The 24,041-nt window shown below is 44.0% G+C and overlaps 1 protein-coding gene across 12 annotated transcripts in view; it reads right to left on the bottom strand.

The window, feature by feature from the left end:
* Nucleotides 1–3,294: 3,294 nt before the first annotated feature.
* The window catches only part of ZNF532 (zinc finger protein 532), a 103,472-nt gene continuing 82,725 nt past the window's right edge, over nucleotides 3,295–24,041 (bottom strand). For 11 of the 12 annotated variants that reach the window (XM_019640620.1, XM_019640628.1, XM_019640625.1 and 8 more), the window contains 3 exons: nucleotides 9,597–9,709; nucleotides 7,377–7,524; nucleotides 3,295–5,786 (listed from right to left, as the gene is read on the bottom strand). In XM_019640620.1, coding sequence (XP_019496165.1) covers nucleotides 5,292–5,786; nucleotides 7,377–7,524; nucleotides 9,597–9,709 — 756 coding nt within the window. In that variant the 3' untranslated portion in view covers nucleotides 3,295–5,291. The remainder of the gene's footprint in view (nucleotides 5,787–7,376; nucleotides 7,525–9,596; nucleotides 9,710–24,041) is intronic. The other variant, XM_019640629.1, reaches the window with a different exon arrangement.

Genomic DNA, 24,041 nt, shown 5'->3' with positions numbered 1-24,041 from the left:
TTTGGCCAGTGGGAGGTGCGGGTGGAAACTTTTGAGCGTGAGGAGACAGCTCCCCTGTCATTTTCCTCCCACACTCCCCTGCTTCACCGCAGCTCTGGCTCTTAATGACAGGTCCCTATTCTACGGCTCCAGCTCTGCCCCTGCTCAGCAGGTGACAGCGGCTCCCCATCATTGCTAGTCCCTGGGTGTCTCTACTTCCCTCGTTCCAAACCATAGTTCTCTCTGGAGTCCCCTCCTTAATGTCTTTACACCTTTTCTGGTGTGCTATTTGTGTCCTGCTAAGACCCTAATTCATACAGGATGTAATGCTGGGCAGCCCCAGATCTACCTTTCCAGCAAATGTGAATGAGCAAACTCCCAGAAACATATAGGCTGAGATGATGAGAGTTCCATCATTCAATGAACTGGGCCTTTACTAACATGTTCACCAAAAATCTATTGGGATAGTAGGGAGGGGAAAACGGATGTGACAGGAGAGTGTTATCTTTCATAGGGAGACGGACAGTAGCCAAGTCTCCAATGTGGACTGAGGCTGGGCTACCCAGAATAAGTGGTTTGGGGGAGTGGTGACTACAGAATAACAACTAGCTCGTTCTGAATCTTCTAGTAGCTGAAAGAGTGGCTCTTTGCAGAGACCTAAGTTCACCACACTGCCATATCCCAAAGGTTTGTGGTTAACTCTTGGGGGATGTGAGAGTCATAATTTCAAAAGGAAGCTCGAAGTAAACAAGAAGCTTCAAGCATCCATTTAAACAAAGAATGAATTGTGCACAAGTAGGAGTCCACTTTTTAAGGGAACTAAAGCTGGGTTCCTTATTTAGAAGATGTGTCCTTTAAAATTAAGAGCTACAGCCTGGAATCCTTACAGTGAGTGTGTGTGTGTGTGTGTGTGTGTGTGTGTGTGTGTGTGTGTGTGTGTGTGTGTGTGTGTGTGTAACTAAATGGCATAGATAGCATTCCACATTTATCCCTCTCTTTTCAGACCCTTCTTTGGGATGGATGAATGGTTGGTTCTTTTAGGTCATATTTTATTCTATGAAGCGCTCCAAACACGTTTTCCTCTTTTCATTTTCCAAGTAGGCATTTACAAAAGTACTCACAGCATGATGAATATGTTAACATGAAATAATACCTTAATCTTGGCCAAAGTTTTCAAGAGGAAATTTCCCTGTTGGTCAAAGATCCTGGGATGGAATCTCTAAGCCCACTGACCCTGGGGAGAAGTGCCCACCAAACTTTGGGTGAGACAGTTCTTTAGAATAGTGAAGTAGGAGTGAGGAATTTGTAAAAAAAATGCACCTGGGAGGAAGAAGTGGCTGATGCCATGTACTCTAAGACTATGTTTCCCTGTTTCTCGTTTTATAAGTTTGTATCACCTTGCTGGCATTCTTCATTATGCATCATTAGTCCTCAATTATTGATGAAATAAAATCACCCAACCACAAACAAAAACATCTTATATGTATATATCTAAAGCGCTGGCTTCCCCATAACTAGCTATTTGACTTCATGTTTCTATCTAAGTAATGGAAACTTGAAAAAACAGTCTGTTTAATAATCACCTAAGTTTGAACTTCCAATCAGACTTCCGCTTTCTCTGTATCCCACAGCACGATATCCTCCTGACACGACTTCTGAAAGGCTACCTACAACTGCAGCCTCTTTCCAAGCCTACTCCCAGCACCCAAGCCGAGTCCTCACGCCCATGTGTGTTAGCACCATAGCTACACTGATTTCAACTTTTTTTCCTGTAATGGTCATTTATGCTGTTCGAGTATTTTCAGCCTTCTGCCTTCTGGACACACAGTAGGACTGAACGTCCTGGCCTCCTTGTAATTAGGTGGGACCACGTGACTGGTTTTCATCAATGAGTTGTGAAAGATGACATCTGCCACTTCTGGGCCAGAGCAATTAATTGCCCTTTCCCTCTGCCACAGTAACCAGCCACTTCTGTGACAGTCGGATAAGGGAACAAGATTTGGAGCAAGGTCTCCAGTCAGCCCACAATGGGCAAAAAACGTGAGCAAGAAATAAGTCTCATTGTTATAAGCCATTAAGATGTAGGACTGTAACCATAGCATAACCTAATTTATTCCAGTTGATACTCTCCCACCATCCATCCTAAACAGTCACCAATTAATCTGGTTATGTCACTCTCCTGTCCAAAGAAGCTTCTATCAAAGCACAAGCTCCTTAGTCCACCATTCAATTTGCTTTTTGCAAATTGACCTAAGCCTAGCCTGTCAGCCTCAGCAACCACTTCCCCACCAAACAGAGGGAATGGGCTTTCTAAGAATTCATGGAGCATGTCCCCCGCTTTCTGTCCTGTTCCTCAAATGCCCACACCGACACCCACACCCAGCCTCTACAACTAGTGAAGAACGGGTAGACGGCCCAAGTCCCAGTGTGGATTTTTGCTCATCATTCACACTTGACCAAAGCAGCACTGACATCTTTTGTGGCTAAGAATTTTCCGCAAGGCCCTCTTCAGCTCTATTCCCTCTTTCTGGAACTCCTATTAAACCTGTTAGATCTTCTCATTTTGTCCTTAACTTCTAATCTCTTTCACATATTTGATCTCCTTGTCTCTGTGCTGTGTTCCAGGTAACTGCTTCACAATCTGTCTTCTGGTTCACCAATTCTCTCTTCGGTTGAGCCACCCAGCCTTCCTGCCAGGACTACAGCATCGTGTGCTGTTTTTCTACTGTGGGTTTCAGTTTCTTTTTCATTTTGTACCTCTGGGGTTTTTTTTTGTTTGTTTTTTTTAAAGATTTTTATTGAGGAATTGGGGGAAGGGGAACAGACAAAGTTGCTGTCCTTTTGTTCTTCAGTCTAGTTGTGGAGGATGTTGCTTCACTGGCCCAAATTGGCACCATCATTGGGCTCTTCCTGGGTGAGGCAGATCAGTCGCTGGCTTCTGGACGACCGCTCATAGCGGCTGCTGGCCGCTCACGGTAGCCCATGATAACCCACCTGCAGATGCCAGCAACTCACGGCAGCCCAGCTCCAGGTTGAGCTGCTGTTCAGCATCTTAGCTGTAGAGGGCAGTGTCACTGGCCCTCATATGTGGGATCCAAACCGGGGCATTCTGGCATCCCAAGCCAGTTCTTAACCATCGTGCCACTCGGCTGGCCCTTCGTACCTCTGGGTGTTTTTAAAAACTTTCTTGGAGACTCAACTAGGCATTTAATAGATGCTAATTTCATCTTACCAAACATTTCTGAGTATTTAAGAGTAGACAGACTTCCAGGTTATCTTATAAAATCCATAGTGCCACAAACAAAAATTCTAGTATCGTGTTTTGCACATACTTTTTATTTGTTGAATAAGTATTTGTCCATATGTACATAAACACATAGAGCGAGCACTAGATTTAGAGCAAGAATATCTGGGTTCTCATACGCAAAGCCACTTACCAGCTATGAGGGCTTAGGCAAAGAATTTAATCTGAGCTCAGCTTCCTCAACTGTAAAACTAGGCTAGTAAGACCTGCGCAGCCCACCACACAGGTTTATTGCAAGGTTCAAATGCAGAAACATATGAAAATGCTATGAATACAAGTTAGAGCAATACAAGTATAAATAGAACAAGTAACAGCAATTGAATGTCGAGTTGAGGAATACTTTAATCATGCCCTGGGATCACACCGATGTCCTGATGGTGTCAACAAGGAAGTGACAAAACAGCTGATTGCTAATGAGAACAAATGTGCCATTCTTCAGAGTGGGACGCATTCTGCGATATCCTGTAGTCTGTCCCTGCAATTAATCACTTCCTAAATGTCATGAAGATGTCACAGTCCCACCATCAATAACGCTCTCACAGAAGCACAAGGGCCAAATGTCCCACGTTTATTTACATACGAAATGTGTTTAATACAGTTATGATGGATGTAGTGCATTACACCTGACAGCAGCAAGACCTTTTGAGGAACCGAACGTTGACTACAGTATACCATGCAAGTATCTATATATACACAAAAGATTTTTTCTTAAAAAAAAAAAAAAAGTACAAAACATGTGTAGGGATAAATACAAGATATAAAATGCCAAAGAAAACACAAAACAAAAAAACAAAAAAATAGAACTCTCCCAGAGAACTATAAACGGAAGGGACACTTCAATAACTACCGATAGTAAATATACTTATGGAAACGACCGAACTAACCCTGGGTGGCTCAGTACGGAATCTAACGGCCAGCTGCCAGTGCAGGCTGCTGCATTGATAAGTTGGAGGGTGAAGTTGTGCATCTCAACTCTAAGTACCAGAACATTTGGCAGTAGCACCCAGAACAAGAAACGCCAACTCTTTAGACAGCAAAGGGTTAAGTCAACCGTGATGTTTGTCTTCCTGTCAAGAGCCAGAGAAATACTTGGTATCTTTAGTTGTTGTCTTTATAGTTAATAAGTTACATGACAAAAGTTTGACTATATAAATCTATTGGTCTAACCATGTATTTGTAACTTTTACAGTAGTCCAGCCCTTTCGTGAACGTTATCTCCTTGTGCTCTTCAAAGCCAGCCTTGCAAATTTGACCAGAAAACCACCGGCCGCCATTTTTACCTTTAGAATATCCCTCTGCCCCATTCTCAGATGGAGTGAAGGAAATCCACGTTCCTCACCGTAATTCTGGCCTAAGTTTGTATTCACCCCCTGCAAGGCCGCTTTAGACACCAGCTGGCATGGCCTGGGGCGGGTGCCACTGGTGCCAGGGTGCAGGTGTCTGCAGGACACACCCGGACTCAGAGCAGGCACATTGAGGGTGGCGCAAAGACACTTAAAGGCCCTAGTGTTTTGAGACCCACAATCACCTACAAGTTATGTAGTGAATTCTAAAAATTAAAAACACTAAAAAAGGCATTATCTTCGCCTGGAATTAGTTAACCCTTTTAAATCCATAACATACAAAATGGTTTATTTGAATTCAGGAACTGCCCCTGTTACTAAGAACTCTGTTTTAAAGAAACGATACAAAAAGAAAAACTTGTAACCAAAAAAAAAAAAAAAGGAAAAACAAACTCAAAACATTTTCTACTAAATACTGATACAAACATGTAACAAAGAGTATAAAAAGTTATTCCTTTAAATATATACAAACTCTTTTAAACTCAAATACTGCTTTCATACTTATCGAGGATATACGCAACGAGGTGAAGAAGGTACGCTGAACGGGAATATATTGCAACAGCCTAGAGAGTACTGTCAACTCTGTGATACTGCAAACTTTCGGTAACAAAAATGTCTTTCTTATTCCACTGTGGACAGGGATGTTCCTGATGGAAGGTGTGTGGCTATTTCTCAGCTGAACTCACTCTTTTGGATTTGATGAAGGCCATGCCGTGTGTCCGCATGTGAGCGTTTAAGGCAGCTTCTGTTTCGAACGTTTTTGCGCACACTTTGCACTTTCGGTCGGACACCGCGCCGTCGGCCGCCTCGTCCTCGTGGCTGGGCTTGTTGTCCTGCTGGTTCTCCTCCCCCGCCCCGTTCTGCTTGGACACGGGCTGAGGCTCCTTCAGCTTGTGCACGATGAAGAGGTGCCTGGACAGGGAGACGTGCGACGTGTAGCACAGGCCACACTCCCGGCACTGGTAGGAGGAGCCGTCTGATTTGTGCTGAGGGATGTGTTCGTGGAACTGCAGCAGGTTTTCGGTGGTGAAGCCGCACACGGCACATTTGTGAACCTTAAACACATTTATCTTTAGCTTTTTCAGTGGTTGAGTAATTGCTCCCCTGGGAGGTCTGAACTCTAAAACTGGTTCTTCCAACTTCCGCTTGGGACTGGGAACCTTTGAGGAAAAAAACATACAATTGAAAGCCGTTCTGTTCTATGGGTGATAAATGACCAGCTCTCTTGGACTCTAGAGCTGTGGGAAAACATGTACTGTGAGCTTCGGGATTGGGGTTTTTCTTACAGCAGCGTGTCCGCCACCCCACCTGAGGCTCACGCCTTTCATCCACTCCACACATATGGCTGAGTTCCTGTGTCACCAGGCATCCATGCTGGCCCACGGGCCCAGCAAAGGACAAACAAGTCCCCGCCTTCATGGAACACAGGTGCCAATGGTGCGCTGACAGGCAGCAGCCAAGGAGGCACTCTACAGTGTGTCACACACAGGGAAACAAAGCAGGAGATGCGAAGACGAGGGGACGGTGGGGTTGTTAGGTCACATATCGCGTGGTAGTGGCATCTGAACAGAGGCCTGTGGCAGGAGGACATGAGCCAGGCGGCCACATGGGAGAAAGGGCCCAGACACAGGGCGCTGTGGATGCAAAGGCCTTAGCCCTAGCCTCAGGGCTTGGGGGAGAGCGGAAAGGCCGGTGGATGAGGCCAGGGAGAGGCAGGGGTGGGGGGACTGAAAAGCAGGCGAGAAAATGCCAGGAGTTTTGCCTTTTCTGTGACCGAGATGGAGAGCCGCTGGAAGACCCAGCTGGTCCAGTACCTGCCCTTCCCTGCCTGTTCGCCTCCGTCACACGCCTTCCCCCACCCCGGCCAGGCCTTGCTCCTTCCTTTCCAGCTTTCTAGCTCCAACCCACATCAAATCCTCTCATTTCCCGCTCCCCAAAAATCCAAGCCAAAGGGACACACCCTCCTTCCTACTCCACGGTCTGTCTGCTCTGCCCTGTTCACAGGGCCCCTGTCCTATACCTTGACCTCAAGCTGCCTCTCCACCTGTATCGTCTGATTCCCACCCCACCACTTACGGGAAGGAATTACAATCCAATGGGACACTAGTCCGACTTGGATTCTGATTGGGTTACTCAGCGATCAACTCCTTGAAAGCACACGCATGCTTTACCCAGGTGCGTTCCAGGCGCAGTCCAGTGCAGACAGCAGGACCTCATGAGTGTCTGCTGAACTGTTTCCTCTAAGAGCACTGGCACACACGTGCCTTGTACATGGGTTAATGGATAGTGTTATCTGATCCAAGTTCATTATCCACTGATGTAAGAATAAGGCACAAACAAGTCATTTTATCTTTCATCGTTACAAAGAGAAGCTAAAAGGAACCACGCTTTTTTTTAGGACCCTATCACAAACAATATGTTGCCAGTGAAGAAGAATCTAACTTTATACATCCCTTCTGGCTAAGAGGAAATTTCTGTGAGTCAACCTCACATTCTTAAATTTACTTATGGGAGCCCATCCCTAAAGCTAGTTCTGGAAGGGCACAGGAGACACTTAATAAAGGTCACCTTTTAGGAGCAAGAAGAAAGGTCAGAATAGGGGTAGAGGGCGATTACCTACCATTTTACACCTATATCCATAGTCTGAAGTTTTAAAATTGTGTCACTGTCGAAAAATGTAAAGCAATGAATGGGAAAAAGCAAGCCAGCGGCACCGTTTCACGGTAAAGAGAACATCTGCAATGTCTGACCTTGGCATCTTCTTTTATTTCTGTTTCCTCCTCGTTGGCGGCTTCCGTCATTTCTTTCAGGTCAGGGTCCTTAATGCCGTGCATGAGCTGGATGTGTTTCTCTAGCATCAACCGCTTCGTAAAGGTCCGCCTGGAGTCCGGGCAGTGCCTGTGGAGCAAAGACAAGGAGATAATCTACTTGCTGAAAAGTAACTCATGTGGAGGGACACACTCACCACAGAGGGACCTTCACTGGCCAACAGTTTGCTCAGAGGGGTCTAAATGATCCGTAAATACCCATGGTCCCAAGAGAAATGGCAATTTTGTTATGAATCACCGTTTCCAATTTGTGCAAAAAAATTTCTGCACCTTTTGTAAAATGTTTTCTGCCCATTTTTGTGTCCTTATAGGCCCGGCCTAAATTGGCTCAGATGGAATATTTATTTTCTAGGTTTGGTTAGCATATCACTTAATTCGTAATTCTAGATGGCTTTCACTTTAAAATGGAGAATGTTCAATTTCAGAAGTTTTCTTTACAGTGACTCAGAATGTTCCCTCAGAATTTATGTCACGAGAGACACTTTAATATGAAGAGGGTCTCTCCCTCGCTCCTTCCTGCTGAGGTAATTATTCCTGTCCACTCTGAGGACAGAGCGTCTCGCCCGGTCAGGTCCCTCATCGAGGCACAAATGCCACGTGGATGGTTAGGATCCGGGCACTACAATACATGTGCCCATTCAGAGACTCAAATGCAGAAAACTGAAGAGACACCCCAAATGGGTCAGCTATTGAAGTTTTCATTTTATCTTGTTGGGGGCAGGGGATGGGGGACTATAGATTATGAGTATAGTTTTTCTTTGGAAGACATGAATTTACTATTTTCTTAATAAATCACAGGCCAAAAACAGATTAAAAAAAAAAAGTTAATGACCATGATGATTATGGATGTTATCTATAAGCCAGACATCAAAAATACCAGTGCAGGGAAGGGGAATCAACAGCACCTCAGGGTCACAGGCAGGCCAAATGTGCTGCCTTCACAAAGGCCTCTGAGGAATTTAGAATGGCTGGCCCCAAACCCTGGTGATTTCATGTTAAGAGCCCGTCTACCGGAACAGTGCGGGGGGCCAGCACCAACACCAAGGAGCACGTGAAATTCGCCGGACAGCCCCAGCATTTTACACCTGACTGTGACTTGGTGGGAACTAAACAAAGCCTGTCATTTGAAGGACTTGGCCACGCCAGCCTTCCTTTTCATCTTCTCCCCTGCCTAGGCCTTCCTTCCAGTGTCCCCGATTCTTTCAATCTCAGCACATTGACTTTATTTACAGAACGTCTTCATCTCACCCAAATCGTCTTTAGCCTAGTCGCACTGAAGGAGGGGCTACGCCCGTTTTCCTGCCCGAGAAGCTTTCCCTAACTAACCAGGACACAGCAAAGCCCCGCTGATCTGACAGCCAGAGCCACAGGCTCCCAACGCGCTACACACTGGCTACGAGGCTTCTGCGTGCTCTAGTTCTCCTTTATGAGAAGTGCCTTAAAGTAACTTCAAGTAAGCAGCCCTGTTACATCAACTCACTTGAGGCGTGTACTGGTGGAGTGGGTGATAAAGGCTTTTTTTTCACTCATAACAAGTTCTGATCTTCACGTACCAAGAAGTGGCTCACGACCATGCTGAGTTGCAACGTCCACTCGCTGTGTTGGCCCGCTTGGTCCCACGCATTTGGTCTCTTAGCTAAGAGTGTGGGCCCAGAGAAGGCTGCGCTGTGTGAACTGCAGCCACAGGACAAGCGACCCAGCCTAGGACCCGCTCCATGACAGGACCCATCAGGGCCTGCTTTGAACCACTCAGTAATTCAGCCAGACGGATCAGCTCGCCCACGCTGGCAATGCACTGTGTCTACACACAGCGAAAATCCGCTGATTCAACCCTGTGCGTGCCAATCCATCACTCCTCCCAAATCCTCACTAACAAAACATATATCCCTCCGGAAAACAGATAAGAGCACAGGAACCTACACAGGGCATGCGAGAAACTGCTCCTTTCTGGTTTGCTATTTTTAAGTGTTACAACCCAACCAAGAAGCTGTATGTCAAAACGACAGAATATAAGTGAGGAATGAAGTCTATACACTGTGGAAAAGGGCACGGGGAATGGGAAATGGTAAAACATGAAAAACCTTGGTGAAGCTGCAGCTTCATCCTTTCACTGTGTTTCCCACATGAGAAATCGTAACTTACGAGCAGGTATACACTTTCCTGATGCCTTTGTGCTTGATCCGGTTGTGTCGGCACAGGCTGTGCGATGAGCTGAAGGACTTGTCACACTGGCGGCAGGGGTGTTTTTTCATTTGCTTTATTAGGAGAAGAGAAAGTAAGTCACTTAAGAAAACAAAAACAGAAAATGCTGTAAAAATCAAGAACTCTTTCCTAAGAGTTTAAATGCTCATAATTATTTAGCAAAACTAGTAGCAAAACTAGAAGATTCTTTTTAAAGCTGGAATAAAAAGGGAAGGCAGGGCTGGGGTACCCATGAAGAGGCTAATTTCTAGAGAAAGGGATAAACTTTATCATAAAGTAAAACCTTGTATTTATTTCTCAAAAACACTTATGCTTTGAAGCAACACAAACATCCAGATATTTAAAATAAGGAGAAAACATGACATAGATTTACTTTGCAAAAGATTTAATAGATGCTATTTTTAAGAAGCAGGTCATATATGAAAACATAATTCTTCAGTAAATGCCAAATAAAGCCATTCCTTAATTTGTTATATCCAGAAAGACTATGTCACCTTATCCAATGTGTCATTTTAAAATTAAATCTCTGGTTAATTTTAAACATCTTCACTTTTCCCCACTTAATGATTAAGTAATCATTCCTTATATAAAGGAGAGTTTTCTAGAAGGCCTTTTGTTTTAAATAATACCATTTGGTTATCTCAAGAACACAAGTTTGAAACCACTTTATGGCGATTGCCTGTTGGTATAATTATATAATGCATGCATATGGGGGGAGGGAGTAAGAACAAAAGAAAGCAATCAAGAGATATAATAATCAAAATTATATGTTTCCCACTTTGGCTACAATATAATTATGTTACATTAACATATTCCCACATGAAACAGTTGAAGTAAAATCAGCGGCTTAACTTTAAAACAAATTCTTAGGGTATAACATGCATTACAGCCTGCAATGAAACAATGTCACAAGGAAATTAAATCAAGAAAAAAACTCTCAGCCTCAGGAATGCAACAAAATTTGGCTCAATCCTCATTAAAAATAAGGCTGAAGTGGGAATAAGTGCTCATGGGAGTAAGTTCTTTCAAATAACATTACTATTTTTGGCAATAAGCAACTGTGAGCTAAGTGATAAAGAAATGATAAATGTATCTTCATAGTACTTTTACACTAATCCCCTGACAAACACGGCCTATGCAAACTGGTAAGCAATTCTATTTAAGTGGCTGAGAGTTTGGCTCTGGAGTCTGAGATGGGTTGGCACCTTGTCTCTGCCACTCACGAATCATTAAATCTGAAGAATGTGTCCCAACCTGCAGAAACATCCACTCGCTGGCTGCAAGGCAGGGCCCGCACTGGTGCCTTCCTCGGGGGGGAATTAAAGGGTCAGCATAGAGCTTGGGACACACAGAAATTCTCAATAAATGTCCTTTTATTAATAATAGTAAATTGTAAAAATAGTAAAGTGACATATCCAAATTTCATTTTAAAAGAATGGGCAATATTGTCTATGACATAAAGCCAATCGGTATGGCCGGTGTTTAAAAGGGTCTTGAACCCAGACAGAGGTGATGGAGGACATTTCTTCTCCATGTTAAAGATGAAAGTCGGACCACTGCTTTTATTGAGAGAGAGAGAGAGAGAGAGAGAGAGAGAGAGAGAGAGGGAGAGAGAGAGAGGGAGAGAGGGAAGGTGGGGAAGGGAGGGAGGCAGAGAGGGAGAGAGAGAGGAGAACAAAGCAAACAAGCAGCTGGTGCCTCTGAGACAAGCTGTCCCTTCTCCCAAAGGTATTCCTTCATAAAAATCTGTGATCATACAAAGTAGACCATTAGTAATCCCTAGTCTCTTAGGTTAGCAACTATGTAGCCTGAGAAGGAACAAGAGGTTACATTTAGAACAGAGCTTTAAGTAAAGAACCGTCATGAACAGTTTCTACTATGTTTCTACAAAAGTATTTAAATATCTACTAATATCTAATTCCTTCTGAACTTTGTACATATAAAATGGACGTTAAGATCACCTGGAAGAGTCAAAACACTAGAAGTCTTTCTAAAACAAGACAGTTGCAGCAAAGAATCCTTAAGGCTGTAGAGAACTGAAATCTATTTTTCTGCCCTTACAAAGGCCTCAGAGAAATGTAACCTGCATTTTCTATTTAGGTGAAGTGTTTAATATTCCATTTCTTGTTACGGTGTAGTTACAGTCATAGCAAACTAAAATTTTAATAGAGAAATTCAATAAAGAAATCCTCAGTAGATAATAAATTAAATCAAGAGCAGCTTAGCTGAATCAATAATTACTATTTTCAAAAAGAGTTGACAACATGTGAGATATGCTTCTTTTCAACACCTTTATGAAAAAATGCAGAAATGAACTATGCAAGCCCAAAACAATGGAGCAGGGTTTGAAAATCACCAGTGACAAGAAAATTACAGGTTTAAACACCAGTTTCCAAATCAAACCTGCCGTGTTCACAGTACCTAACAAAACAAATTACTTTTTTCTTTGTTAAAATTTAAACAGTAACTTATTTAAAGGTGATTTACCTAATTTATTTCATAACTATAGCTTCAATATTATAATAGTTCACACTGCTACTTTATGACACAGAAAGCATTTTTCATCAAACAAAAATGGAAAAAATATGAAGAAAGTGGAAAGTCTATTGTGGTCTGTTTTCAAAACTTTTAAGGTCATTTACTTCCTCTGGCTCCAATGTAATGTAAGCTGATACTGAGGGAACCTTGGCCTTGAGTTGACTTTCTATGGTTAAAATCGGAAAAGAAACATGTTTTCCCACTCAATTACTAGTTGTTTTGTTTGTTTTTACATAGAATTCTTTGAAGAAATAGGGAACTAATCATAAGCTGGCAGGGTCTGAAAATGTTTATAAAACTTGACAGCAGTAAAATATCAAACACATCCTTGGGTACACCTCTTAGGCGTCCTCCCTAATCTCCAATTTTTGACTCTTTTATCTTCACATACTTGAGGAAAGAAAGCATTAGGTCCTCTTAGCAAATTCCTTTGCTCTGAATGCCCTACCCCGGGTCTCAAGATCTGAGCGCTGGGATTTAAAATGCCTTTGAAACCCACAGTTTTCAAATGGCACTTGGTGAACGTGTCTTCCGTTGCCATTAGCCCTGTCGCAGTCAGACATGTCTCATACTGATAACTCGTCCCTTCTTGTCTCTCAGCTTGAAGGCCTTTCTGTGTCAGGTGACTCTGAGGAAGTGATAGGAAGGAAGTCACATCTTTACACATCTCTCTGGCGAGACATCCAGTCACCTTTCCCTGGATTCCTGCCTCCATGAGGCACTGCCTTGCACCAGCCAATCCTCCTAATGACCACCACACATCCAGATACCCACAGATTTAAGATTCAAGGGAGCTGAGTTATTCCCAAACCACGCTGACACACACTCTTCAGCCATCGTAACATTTTTTATGAACAAGGAAAAACCAAACCAGCTATATAATTCAAATGTATCGCAGTGGCAATCCCTCAGAATTTAACTCCTAAACTCTGGCCCTTCCAGGTGGGACTCTATTCTACAGATATGCCCATACCGGGTACAGTCCTACGGCAAGACTTACATATAAACTGTGCTAAGAATCATGGCCCTGAGCCCAGTCAGACCATAAGAGCTAGAGTAAGGAGACTTCCACCAAAAAGTGAGCTCAGGGCATGATGGTCAAAAACTCTTGTCAGTGGCACACTTAGTGAAACAGTAGCATGGTTTGATACAAGTTTAATGGTTAAGAAATACAAAGATACTGCCAAAAAAAAAAGGCACTTGACCTTGAAAAAGACCTGCAGTTTGCTTGTGGAAGTGGGGCGTCAGGGGGTTGTGGCTTGCTGAGTTTTTATGAGGAGGTGGAAGGAGGGTGATCTGAAACCGGAGGGCCGGAGGGAAGCGGTAACACCAGGTGTAGACCGTGTGCTGAATACAAGGGGAGGGGGCGGCAGGCGGAAGTCTGAGGTGTGCATACACGTTTTGTTTATTCCTGCAAGACTCCATCCCATGGTTTCCTGTGCTCACCTAGTGTTGCTCAGGGATGAAATCGCACGAGCAAACGCAGAATTCACCGAGCAAACTCAGAATTCACGTTCTGCTCCGGCTGTCCCCTGATGTATCAACTGCACTGGAATAAGTCTGTGTTTTCTACACAGGAGTTACAACAGCACTGAGTGTACAAGGCGACTCACTGCAGCCCTGTGTATAATGGGAAAAAATCTGGGTCCATCAAAGGAGAGGTGGATAAACACATTACATGCACTCACACGGCAACGTTCTTGTCATGTGGCTGCAGAAAAGAATGGAAGGTCTCAAGGCACTGATACGAAAAGGACTGTCACTCGTATGGTACAGAGAAGGAACCGGTAGAGAAAATTATGCTCACGAACTGTTTTCTGGGTTAGAAAACAGTGAAAATGAGAACATATGATGATACTCATATAGAGAAACTTAAAGATGTCTAAGAAAACAGTGACTATAGGTAACCAACAGGTAGAGATGAGTAACTACCACTACAATCGAGATATGGAACAGTTCCACCCCCCCACCCCCAAATTCCCTTGTGCCCCTTTATAGTCAGACCCCTTTCCTACACTCAGCTCTTGGTGACGACTGATCTGTTTTCTATCCTATGGTTTTGCTTTTCTGCTTGTCACATAAATGGAACCATACAGCACAGCACGTAGTTTTTGGAGTCTGGCTTCTTTCACGGGACGTAACATTTGCAGCTCATCTGTGCTGCTGTTATCAGGAGTCCATTCCTTTCACTGTGGACTCTTTCATCGGATGGATGTACTCCAGTCTGTTTATCCATTTTTGAGGTGAAGGACATCTACATTGTTACCACTTTGGAGGAATCGTGAATTATTAAAACCACTATAAACATGCATGTACAGGTTCTGATGTGAACATGTGACCTCATTTCTCTTGGGTAAACACCTAGGAATGGGATTATTGAGTCATACGGTAAATTAAATAGGAAACTGTCACTGTTTTCCAGGTTGGCTGCGCTTTGCTTTCCACCAGCAGCAACGTGAAAGGGCTCCAATTGCTGTGCAGCCTTTCCAACATCGGGTATTGCCACTTCATTTCACTGTACCGTTCTAGAGGGTGGCCAGCAGCGTTTCACTGTGGTTTTAATTTGTATTTCTCTAATGACTCATAGTACGAATGCAAAAAAAATTCAATTAACAGATTAAATTTCAATTAAAAAATTCTACTTACTTACCTAGTGTACCTCCTTCCTCCAAAGAAAAATCCTGAACTCTACACGTTTTTTTTTTTGGAGGGGGGGTTATTTTTATTTCAGGGTGAATTTCACTCCCTTGTAATCTCACTGAAAACAGAAGCTGTGAATCCTGATCTCTAGATTAGATCCCTGGCCTTCGGAATACACAAAATACTCATACCACTTATCATGTGAATAAATGGAGGAAAGAATAACTGGAGACACAATTATCTACTGGAATCATATGAGCAAGTAATCGGAGAGTAACAAATGCAGGATCAAGTGCTGGACACAGAGCAAGCGTGGCTTAGTTTTTGAAAATGGGTGAGACATGAGCATGTTAAAATACTGATAAGAAAGAGCCCACAGAAAATGAAGATACTGAGGACAAAGGCAAGACATGGGCAACGCCCAGGGAGGGTCCTGACAGAAGGAAGCACCGGGGCCCACCTGGCTGGGGGGGGGGGGCGCGAGAGCCAGAAAGTGAAGGGATTCCTGTCCAGCAGCCCTGTCTCCAAAATCAACTATATATATATATATATATATATATATATATATATATATATATATATATATGGTGCCTCTAGACACTGCTGCCTTCTTTTTCTTTTTCTTCTTGTTTCTGATTATAAAAATCACAAGTGCTCATTGCAAAATGAAAGAGAGAATGAAGATTGTTTCTAATCTCACCAACTTAGGTAACCATTGTCAACTTCTAGTTATATACCCTTCCCATTTCTCTTCTGAATACACATACTTATGTATATTTGTAAGAATGGGCCTGTATTATACATAATGACTTGTAACCTGACTTTTTTCACATGTAAAACACATGCATGTACAGCTACTCGTATTGTGATGTTTCTACATTCTGAAATGCATGCATCGTGTTCTGTTTCATAAATGGACCATAATTTAACTATCTTCTATTAATGATTTAGGTTGTTTCAACTTTTTAGTAATTACCAATAAAAATTTCTGAAGTCAACCAATTATCTCCTTTGTATAAACCTCAGAAAGTAGTCTTTCTAGTTTAGAAGTTATACAAATGTTGAGGCTCTTTGAAGCTTCTTGCTTCACCCCCAGTGTAAGTCGGGGTTCATTCCCCAAGAGCCTTCAACACTGATCACCACTCTTCAACTTTACCAAGGTGACAGGTAAAATATTACATTGCACTTTATTTTGTTTTTCCTCAATGCATAGTGATATTGAACATCTAGCTACGCGTATACATCCTTGAGCCATCTGTATTCCAGCGAGCTGCCCAATCATAGCCTTTCTGCAGTTTTCTATGGAGGGAGGGCAGGGAAATGGCCGGGAAGGAGGTCGGAGCCGTGTGGACCACGGTGAGGGCTTTGGGTTGCCCTTGAGTGTGATGGGAGGACACTACAGGGTTCGGGCAGGGTCTGGCTGCCCCGTGTGGAAGCAGGGAACCAGAGCAGAGGCTGTAATGATCCAAGGGAGACATTATGTACCCTGGGCTTGGAAAGTAAAGGTGATGATAATAAATGGTTGGGTTTCGTGTCTATCTCAAAGGTGGAGAGCTAGTAGCATTTGGCTGGATGTGGGTGACACAGGAGAGAAAAAGAGGGGTCAAGTTTCACTCCAAACCCCCTGGCCTGGGCACCTGGTAGAATCGAGTTACCAGTTACTAACTGGAAAAGTAGGAGAGAAGCCGGTTTAAGGAAGGAGAGGGATCTAAAGTTACATTTTGGATACATTAAGTTTGAGAGGCCCAGGGGAGATCTAAGCAGAGATGCTAAATCGATGGTTAGATTCAAGTCTGGAACTCAGGGGAGAGGCCCAGGCCAGAGCTATAAATCTGGGAGTCATTAGAATCCAGATGGCTTTTAAAATCATGAGCTTGGACAAGAACTTGGTGAGAGTAATGGACACATCAACATTGATAAGCTAGAAAGATGAGAAAGGCCGAGAAGAGCTGTCATGGGGGCTGGATGGGAACCAAGAGAAAAGGGTGTCCTGGAGGCCGAGCAAAGGAAGTGTTTCAAGAGTCACCTGGCAGACGACTGCTTCACACAGGTCAAGTCAGATGATGCCTGAGAAAGCCAAGACCTCTGGGCTTGGTGACATGGAAGTCACTGAGAGCTCGAGTGGTTTGGGTGAAGTGGTGAGACAAACGCCTAAATGCGAGGAGAGGTGTGGGGAGTACCAGGATGGAAAACCATTTCAGGGAGACCGAGAAATGGGAATGGGGTCACGAACGTTGTTTTGTTTTGATACGGTTAAGAGGCACCAGGGCACGCGTTATGATTTTGAGAATGATCGGGAAAAGCTGAAGATGCAGGACAGAGGGGACAAGTGTAGCGGTGACATCCTTTAGTGGTCAACAAGGGGACTAAACGGAGTGCACAGATGGAGGGCTGTCCTTATGAGGGACACGGGGTCACCCTTTGTAAAGAGGGACAGAGGAGGGGAGGCAGGCAACGTACGTGCCTTCAGAGGCGAAAGGGTCCCCATTGTACCATCTCTCCTTATGTGCAAGGCAGAACCCAAACGTCTCGGCTCTCGAGACCGTTCACCATCTAGTCCTCAACCCAGCATTTTGACTACATCTCCTAGAGCTTTATAAACTTTCCATTCAAAGCCACTCAAGTTCACGTCTTCTGAAGTCAATGACACCTTCCTTCCTTCCTTGCCCTTGAGACAGCCTGTCCTCTCCTTGGGGCTCATTCAAACCCTCCCCCCGCCCGGGCAGCTCACCTCAGCTCCTTGGTGGACCCCCTGACCTCTCCAGCCGCCACCTTCTCCTTCTCTCGCCCACATCCCACACAGTTAGTTACCAGAGCAAACCACTGGAAACACATCTCAACATGTCCCGTCTGCTTAAAACCCAGCTATTGCTCTCGGTGGCTTCAGGGAGTAAGGCCTTTCGACTGGCCTACGTCACCAGCCCCAACCTCCCTTCACACCCTTTCTAGCACATCGCCCTCCAGAGCTCCTCGTTGGTGGTCATGCTGCACGTCATGCTGGTTTGTGCCACGTCCTCTCTGTACACGGAGCCAATTCCTCTCGCGCATCCTCTGAAGACCTCTTTAGGAAGTTATTTCTTCTGTGCAGCCTTCCCTGGTAACTGCCAACCCATGCTGGTTCCCTATGACACTGCTACTCAAACCTCCACTTCCTCGGACTTTAGGTGGAAATCCAACTCCTCTCTGCCATGTATCACACACAATTTTAATTTCACTCTATCCGCCTCCAGCCTCTTTAAAGCTGGACTGTATTTTATTGCTTACTCTATTTACGGGTCTTAATAAAAGCTGAGCTGCAATCTGAACTGAAAGCACCTTTCACCTAGTATTTAATTATACGTCTCCCTTGTGAGTCCCCCAAGAATCTTGGTTTACACCCAAACTCATGCTAGCTCTAGCTTTTAAAATATTTATGCTTTTGTTCCCGTACCCAATTGTAAGCATCTGCAGGGCAAGAATTATATTTTACACTTTATTTGTACTTCTCCAAATCAAATGCTACACAATTTGGTAAATATTTATAGAATAGAAGAAAGGCTCGTACAAAAGAATAAACACGGTTAAAAGTTAAACACTCCCAACGCATGAATGAATGGGCTAACCTAAACTGTTTCATAATTGCACTTCCTATAATATCCAAGTGCCCAGACAAACCAAAGACTTAACAATAGTGTCGACTGATAACATGAACAGGTTTAAAAAAATCTATAGTTTGTCTACAGGATAGAAATGTGCTAAACTTACCTACAGACTATAACTCAATGAAGTTGATATAAAAAAAGAAATTCACAAAGAAATATGTACCATCATCAGCAAACCTATTAAATAAGTAAAAGGCATAATTTCCACTGAGAATTCTTGAAAATTTTCACTGGGATAAATAAAAAATAACACTTCATAGGTATTTAAGTTTCTTTATCTATTCATGTTAGATCTGGATAGAGTTAGTATGCATGTGCCCACGAAACTAGAAAGCTTTCATTCCCTTTATATAAATATCACCTACAGTTATAGATGGTAATTCATAGGAAATAAACCCGTTTACCCAAACCACCCATGCTCTCCTACACAGGCACGTAGCCTTCCCTTGAACTTTGGAATACTGTGGATCATAAACTCTAAAGTCCTTATTGAGAGAATTTAATATCTACGATGTTAGTGAGATGTTCCCGCTCCTGTCTCACTATAGCCAAGAATACACAAACGAGTGGGTATTTAGACAAGCACAGAACAAGAAACTCAACTTACATACATGTGCAAGCACCAAGAAAAATAATTTTTCAGTACTAAATGATCCAAGTTTCTACAAATTGGAACTGAGTGTTTGGGGGAAATATTTAAACACAGGGAATAAATTTAGACCACAGGTTGGCAGACTTTTCCTGTAAAGGGCCAGATTGTAAATATTTTACGCTTTGCAGACCATAAAGTCTCTGTTGCAACTACTCCACCTTGTCATTCAAAAGCAGCTATGGACAGTGATGTATAAATGAATGGGTGCGGTTGTGTTCCAATAAATTATTTACAAACACAGGCGGCCGGCCTGTGAACCACAGAGCTTGTTTATCCTAATGTAGACCATTGTGTCACATTCCATAGAAAACAGAACCAAGCCTCAATCATTCAGAACCAAAGCTATTTAACAAAATAGGCAATCAATCTAGGTAGAAACAAGTTATAACTCTAAAGTAAGGAGAATGATTTCTTTTTCATATGACATGCTCAGAACATGTCCCGAGTACCACCAATAAGGTTGTACTGTGGTGGCACTGAGGTGACAACTCTGAAATGAACAGTGAGTGTGCTTAAGGATGAGTATATGCTTATCGTTATGCCTGTTTAAAACAACAAAGCCAGTCTCCTAACTTTATGGCAAAAGACTACCTGGTTTGCTGAGGACACCGTACAATTGAAATGTAAGACACAGAACTGTATAAAACGCACAGTAACAAAAGGCCAAACCCAGAGCAAAAGGGAAAGAAACAGGTTCCACCACAGTTTCTGTGCTCAGAGGTGCATCTGACACTGGGCGATGGGAACAGCAAAGTGCTGGAACGAAGCCTGACTTCCTAACGCGGCTGCCAGAATGGTGGGCGAAACTCAGAAATGCTTGCCAGGGTGTCGTGGGGTCACCACAGGCACGTGTCAGCCTGGGACCTCTGCACGGACCCCCGCTAACTAGTGGTGACATGCAGCAGAGATCTGGGGGTCCTGCTACAGGCCCTAAACAGGCCCCATGCCTCTTCTGTCCTGCCATCCACTCCTCGAGGCCCTCGTGTGGGAAATGCTGCCGTATTTCACTGACTCTTAAGACATTCAGGAATCAAAGACCACATGAGTATGAAAAAAAAAAACTTTGCTGCCAAATTCTTCTGCGTCTGGTTTAGTTTCATTCCTCGTCTACTTATAAGGATTTGTCTTATCTTCTAAGGCTTCTTGGTTCCGAAAATATATGCCTATAAATGGTGATACATTATTTCTCTATTATTTCTGTTCTTCCAGAATCTAGTCCTCAAGGTGGGACCACTGGAAGGAATATATAGAATGTTTTTCTTCCAATGTGATTTTTAATACAATCTTTTTGTCCTTTTTAATTAAAAAGCAATCTAACAGAGGTCACTGTGAAAGATTTTTTTACTTTTGATCACCATTTTGTAAAAGGACAAATATTGCAACAGAACAAAAAGTTAAAATATACTGTCTGAAGACCTAAGTAGATTCTTTCTAATATTATGTCCACAAATCAAGACAAAAGAAACTAGTCGTTTTAAAGATAAGCACTGCTTATATCAGATAATCTGCAAGAAATCAGTTAATAACTTTAAAAGGTATGGGGTGGCTGGTTAGCTCAGGTGGTTAGAGTGTAGTGCTCCGGACACCAAGGTTCGATCCCCACATGGGCCACGGAACTGCACCCTCCACAACTAGAATGAAACAACTGCTCAACTTTGGAACTGATGGGTCCTGGAAAAACACACTGTTCCCCAATTTAAAAAAAAGTAAATAAGCAAACATAAATATAAAAAGGCTAAGATTAAAACTGACTGATGACAGTTATTTTCTTATTTGTGCTAGTCCCACACGATATATTAAATTTCCAGCTGTCTAAACAAGCTGTATTAACGAGGTACTGCTGGTCGGTATAATCAAAGATCCAATCTGATGGAGAACACGTGATACCACGGAACGCTCCCAGGAAGCCAGTCTGAGCTGCCGTGTGAGAACAAAACCCAACACGGCTACTGAAACGCTCTTCTGTGTTTCTTGTCTGGGTCCTGATCCCAGTCTTACAATTACAGTAAAACCTTGGATTGCTAATAACTTGGTTTGCGAGTGTTCCGCAAGACGAGCAAACATTCCTAATACATTTTAACGTGGTAAATGAGCAATGTCTTGCAATACGAGTAGTTTGTTTCTGGAACAAATTATGCTCGCAAACCAAGGCATTACTGTACTTGGCTTTGAGTGGATCTGAAGAAAAGGTACGACTCTGTGGACAGCCTCTGTCTTCCCTGAACGACCCTTCCATCTCGTGTGATGTGTGGCACCACGCGTAGCACATACGGGCATGTACGTGGACTTGCTGAATTAACGAGTAAGACAGGCTCTTCCTCCTTGCTCGGGTCTCACCGAGGCCCTGGCTCTTCTCCTGCCAAACGAAAGTTTATTCCTACTCATAACCTGGGGTGGCCGCTTCAAAACCCCACACGCTGGCTTTGAGGCAGAAGGTGGCATTCTAGGTTCTGAGGCACCCTTTGGCAAAGGGGTGAAATCCTGAAAAATGACCTGCAGTCCTACTGGGTCTGAAGTCTTCTCATCTACACTGAGTGGGAATTCAGGATCTCTCAGTCACTTTCCGGGGCTGTCGATTTCACGATTCCTCAGTAAGTCCGCCACGGCCAGAATGGCCTTTGATTTCCTCAGACGTCCCCACTTGTGGCATGTGATATTATTGTCTGGTTGTTTTGGACTTACGGACACAATCATGGGCTACATACTTACATTCTAAAAATCAAGTCTGCCAGTTGGATTTAGGAACACATTTTCCTAAAGAAATTACAAATTAATGTCGCATTCCTGGGCAGACACATAAAAGCTGACCCACGTCACAGCAGAACCACAAGACTGGGCCAATATCCTGAGGCCTGACAAGATTTCAGCACCCGTTCAAAGAAGAAACCTACTCCCACAGCAAAGCAGGGTCCTTCGCGTCGTCGTAGAAGGAGCTGCTCTCCACCTCCTCCCTAGGTCCCTTGGGATCCGCACCTACTCTACCTGTCAGGATGCTGGAGCGGGAGGGAGCCTGGGGCACAGGAAGGGGCTGGGGTTTGACAGGTAACAAGGGGAGGGGAACTGGGGGACATCAGTCTGGGTTTGGGGCAGGGAACAGGGCGAGGCCAAAGCTTTGTTACAAGGTAAGCTTCCGGTTCTGAGCAGTACAAAGAGATGGCAGAATCAAACCTCACACAAGCTAAGAGCAGGAGAAAGAGGACCAGGATGTAGGCCCACCGCAGCCGCAGGGCCGTGGGGCAGACAGAAGCCGAGCTGCTCGTCTGTGACAGTGACGGAGGTCAGTCACTGGCGGCGGGCGATGTTTTTAATAAGAACATTCTTATGCCAGCAAGTCCTAATACATTCATCCAAAGCAGGAGAGTGGGGCCAAGTCTCGTATCTGTCCTGTACTGTCGGACGACGACACTAGCCTGGCATCAGGGAGCCTCTCCCTCCGCAGCCTGAGCACCACACAAAACATAAACAGGAAGAGTCCAGGGAAGAAGCCTCTTCCTCCGTCTCCAAAGTAACGGCAGCCCTAGCGGGCGATGCACTGCAAACACCCACGGGTCTGTAAACATCTGAGTCACCCTGGTGGCGGTAAGCAGCCAGCTCTACCCGGTTCTTGCGTCCTCGCCTTGCAGGGGACCGACTTTTCAGCAAAGAGTACCACAGGAGCTGCCCTTCACACGCAGGGAAAACCTGGTACTGTCGTGCCAGCACGTGACGTGATTTCTAACACCTGCTAACAAGTCCATGTTAATCCACTCCCTTTCGGCCGATCATTCTGGCTAAAGGCTCCCACCTGCCAGGCAGCAAGATGAAAGGTGTAATCTCTTGTTCCGTGACTGGCCACACTGCTGGCCCAAAGCAGCCTAGCTAACCAGCACTTTGGTTCATTCATTCCACATTACTGACCGAGAACCTCTGCTCTAGAACTCTGGGAGTCGGGCAGGGGACTCTCGTGCATGTCTCCAGGTTCCCAAACCTCTCTTTCTGCAGGAACAGCCTGTGTACAATCCATCCATCCCCCAAACACATCCCAGGCCGTGGCTAAGCCATACCAGCTGCTCCAAAGCATCCAGGACTCCGCAAGAAGATTTACACGATAAATTAATGACACCAAAGCTCTTCTACCCACAACTATAACGCACTCCAGTGAGACACCAGGTCTCAAGTGAAGAATGTAAGACTATGACACACTGCATGCTTCCAAAAGCACGCACACACATTCGTTTATGCAATGATGCCATAAACAACTTTAGCCACGACGGAATGCCTAAATTAAAGTGACGATGGGTGGAAAGTCATATATTTGCTAACTGTTCCAAATCCATATTGAAAGATTTAATGAGACTAAAATTAAGCATATTTGGAAATGCCGAGCTTTTCTACTCCGCAAGGAGTAGCCATCAGCACAGCACTGGGGCAGTCTGGACTGAATCCCACATCTGCCATTTACAAGCTGTAGAGCCTGGGGTAATATTAATAAATTACTGAACCTTTCCTAAGCTTCCTTTCCTCGTCCATAAAATGGGATCAGTAATAGTGTCTACCTCATGAGCCTGTTTCAAGGATAAATGAGGTAACAAACAGTGCATTGCCCATGGCAAGCCCTCAATCAGTGTTAGCTGCCCTGTCGTTGTCACCACCCTACCAGTTCAGCACAAGTTGCCACCATCGTCAATCAGGTGTACGGTCACAGTTCACTGGTTCAGAACATTTACATACTGTCATAATACATAGTGGTATTTCACCGGGAAATCCAGGAAAATCAGATCTTTCCAGTAACTTCTAGCCTGGTAAAGGAAAACTCTCCTCTCCTGAGACATTCCGCCAAATATAATTTTCCAACCCCTTATGTGTGCAGCACGTTTCATATTTGTACCTCATCATAAACCCAAAAGGACTGGGCTGCTTATCACCTCCCGTGCA

Source organism: Hipposideros armiger, unplaced genomic scaffold (genome assembly GCF_001890085.2).
Source record: "Hipposideros armiger isolate ML-2016 unplaced genomic scaffold, ASM189008v1 scaffold_52, whole genome shotgun sequence".
Classification (NCBI taxonomy): Eukaryota; Metazoa; Chordata; class Mammalia; order Chiroptera; family Hipposideridae; genus Hipposideros; species Hipposideros armiger.
Note: the sequence above shows the minus strand (reverse complement) of the source record. Positions and strands in the feature narration are given on the sequence as shown.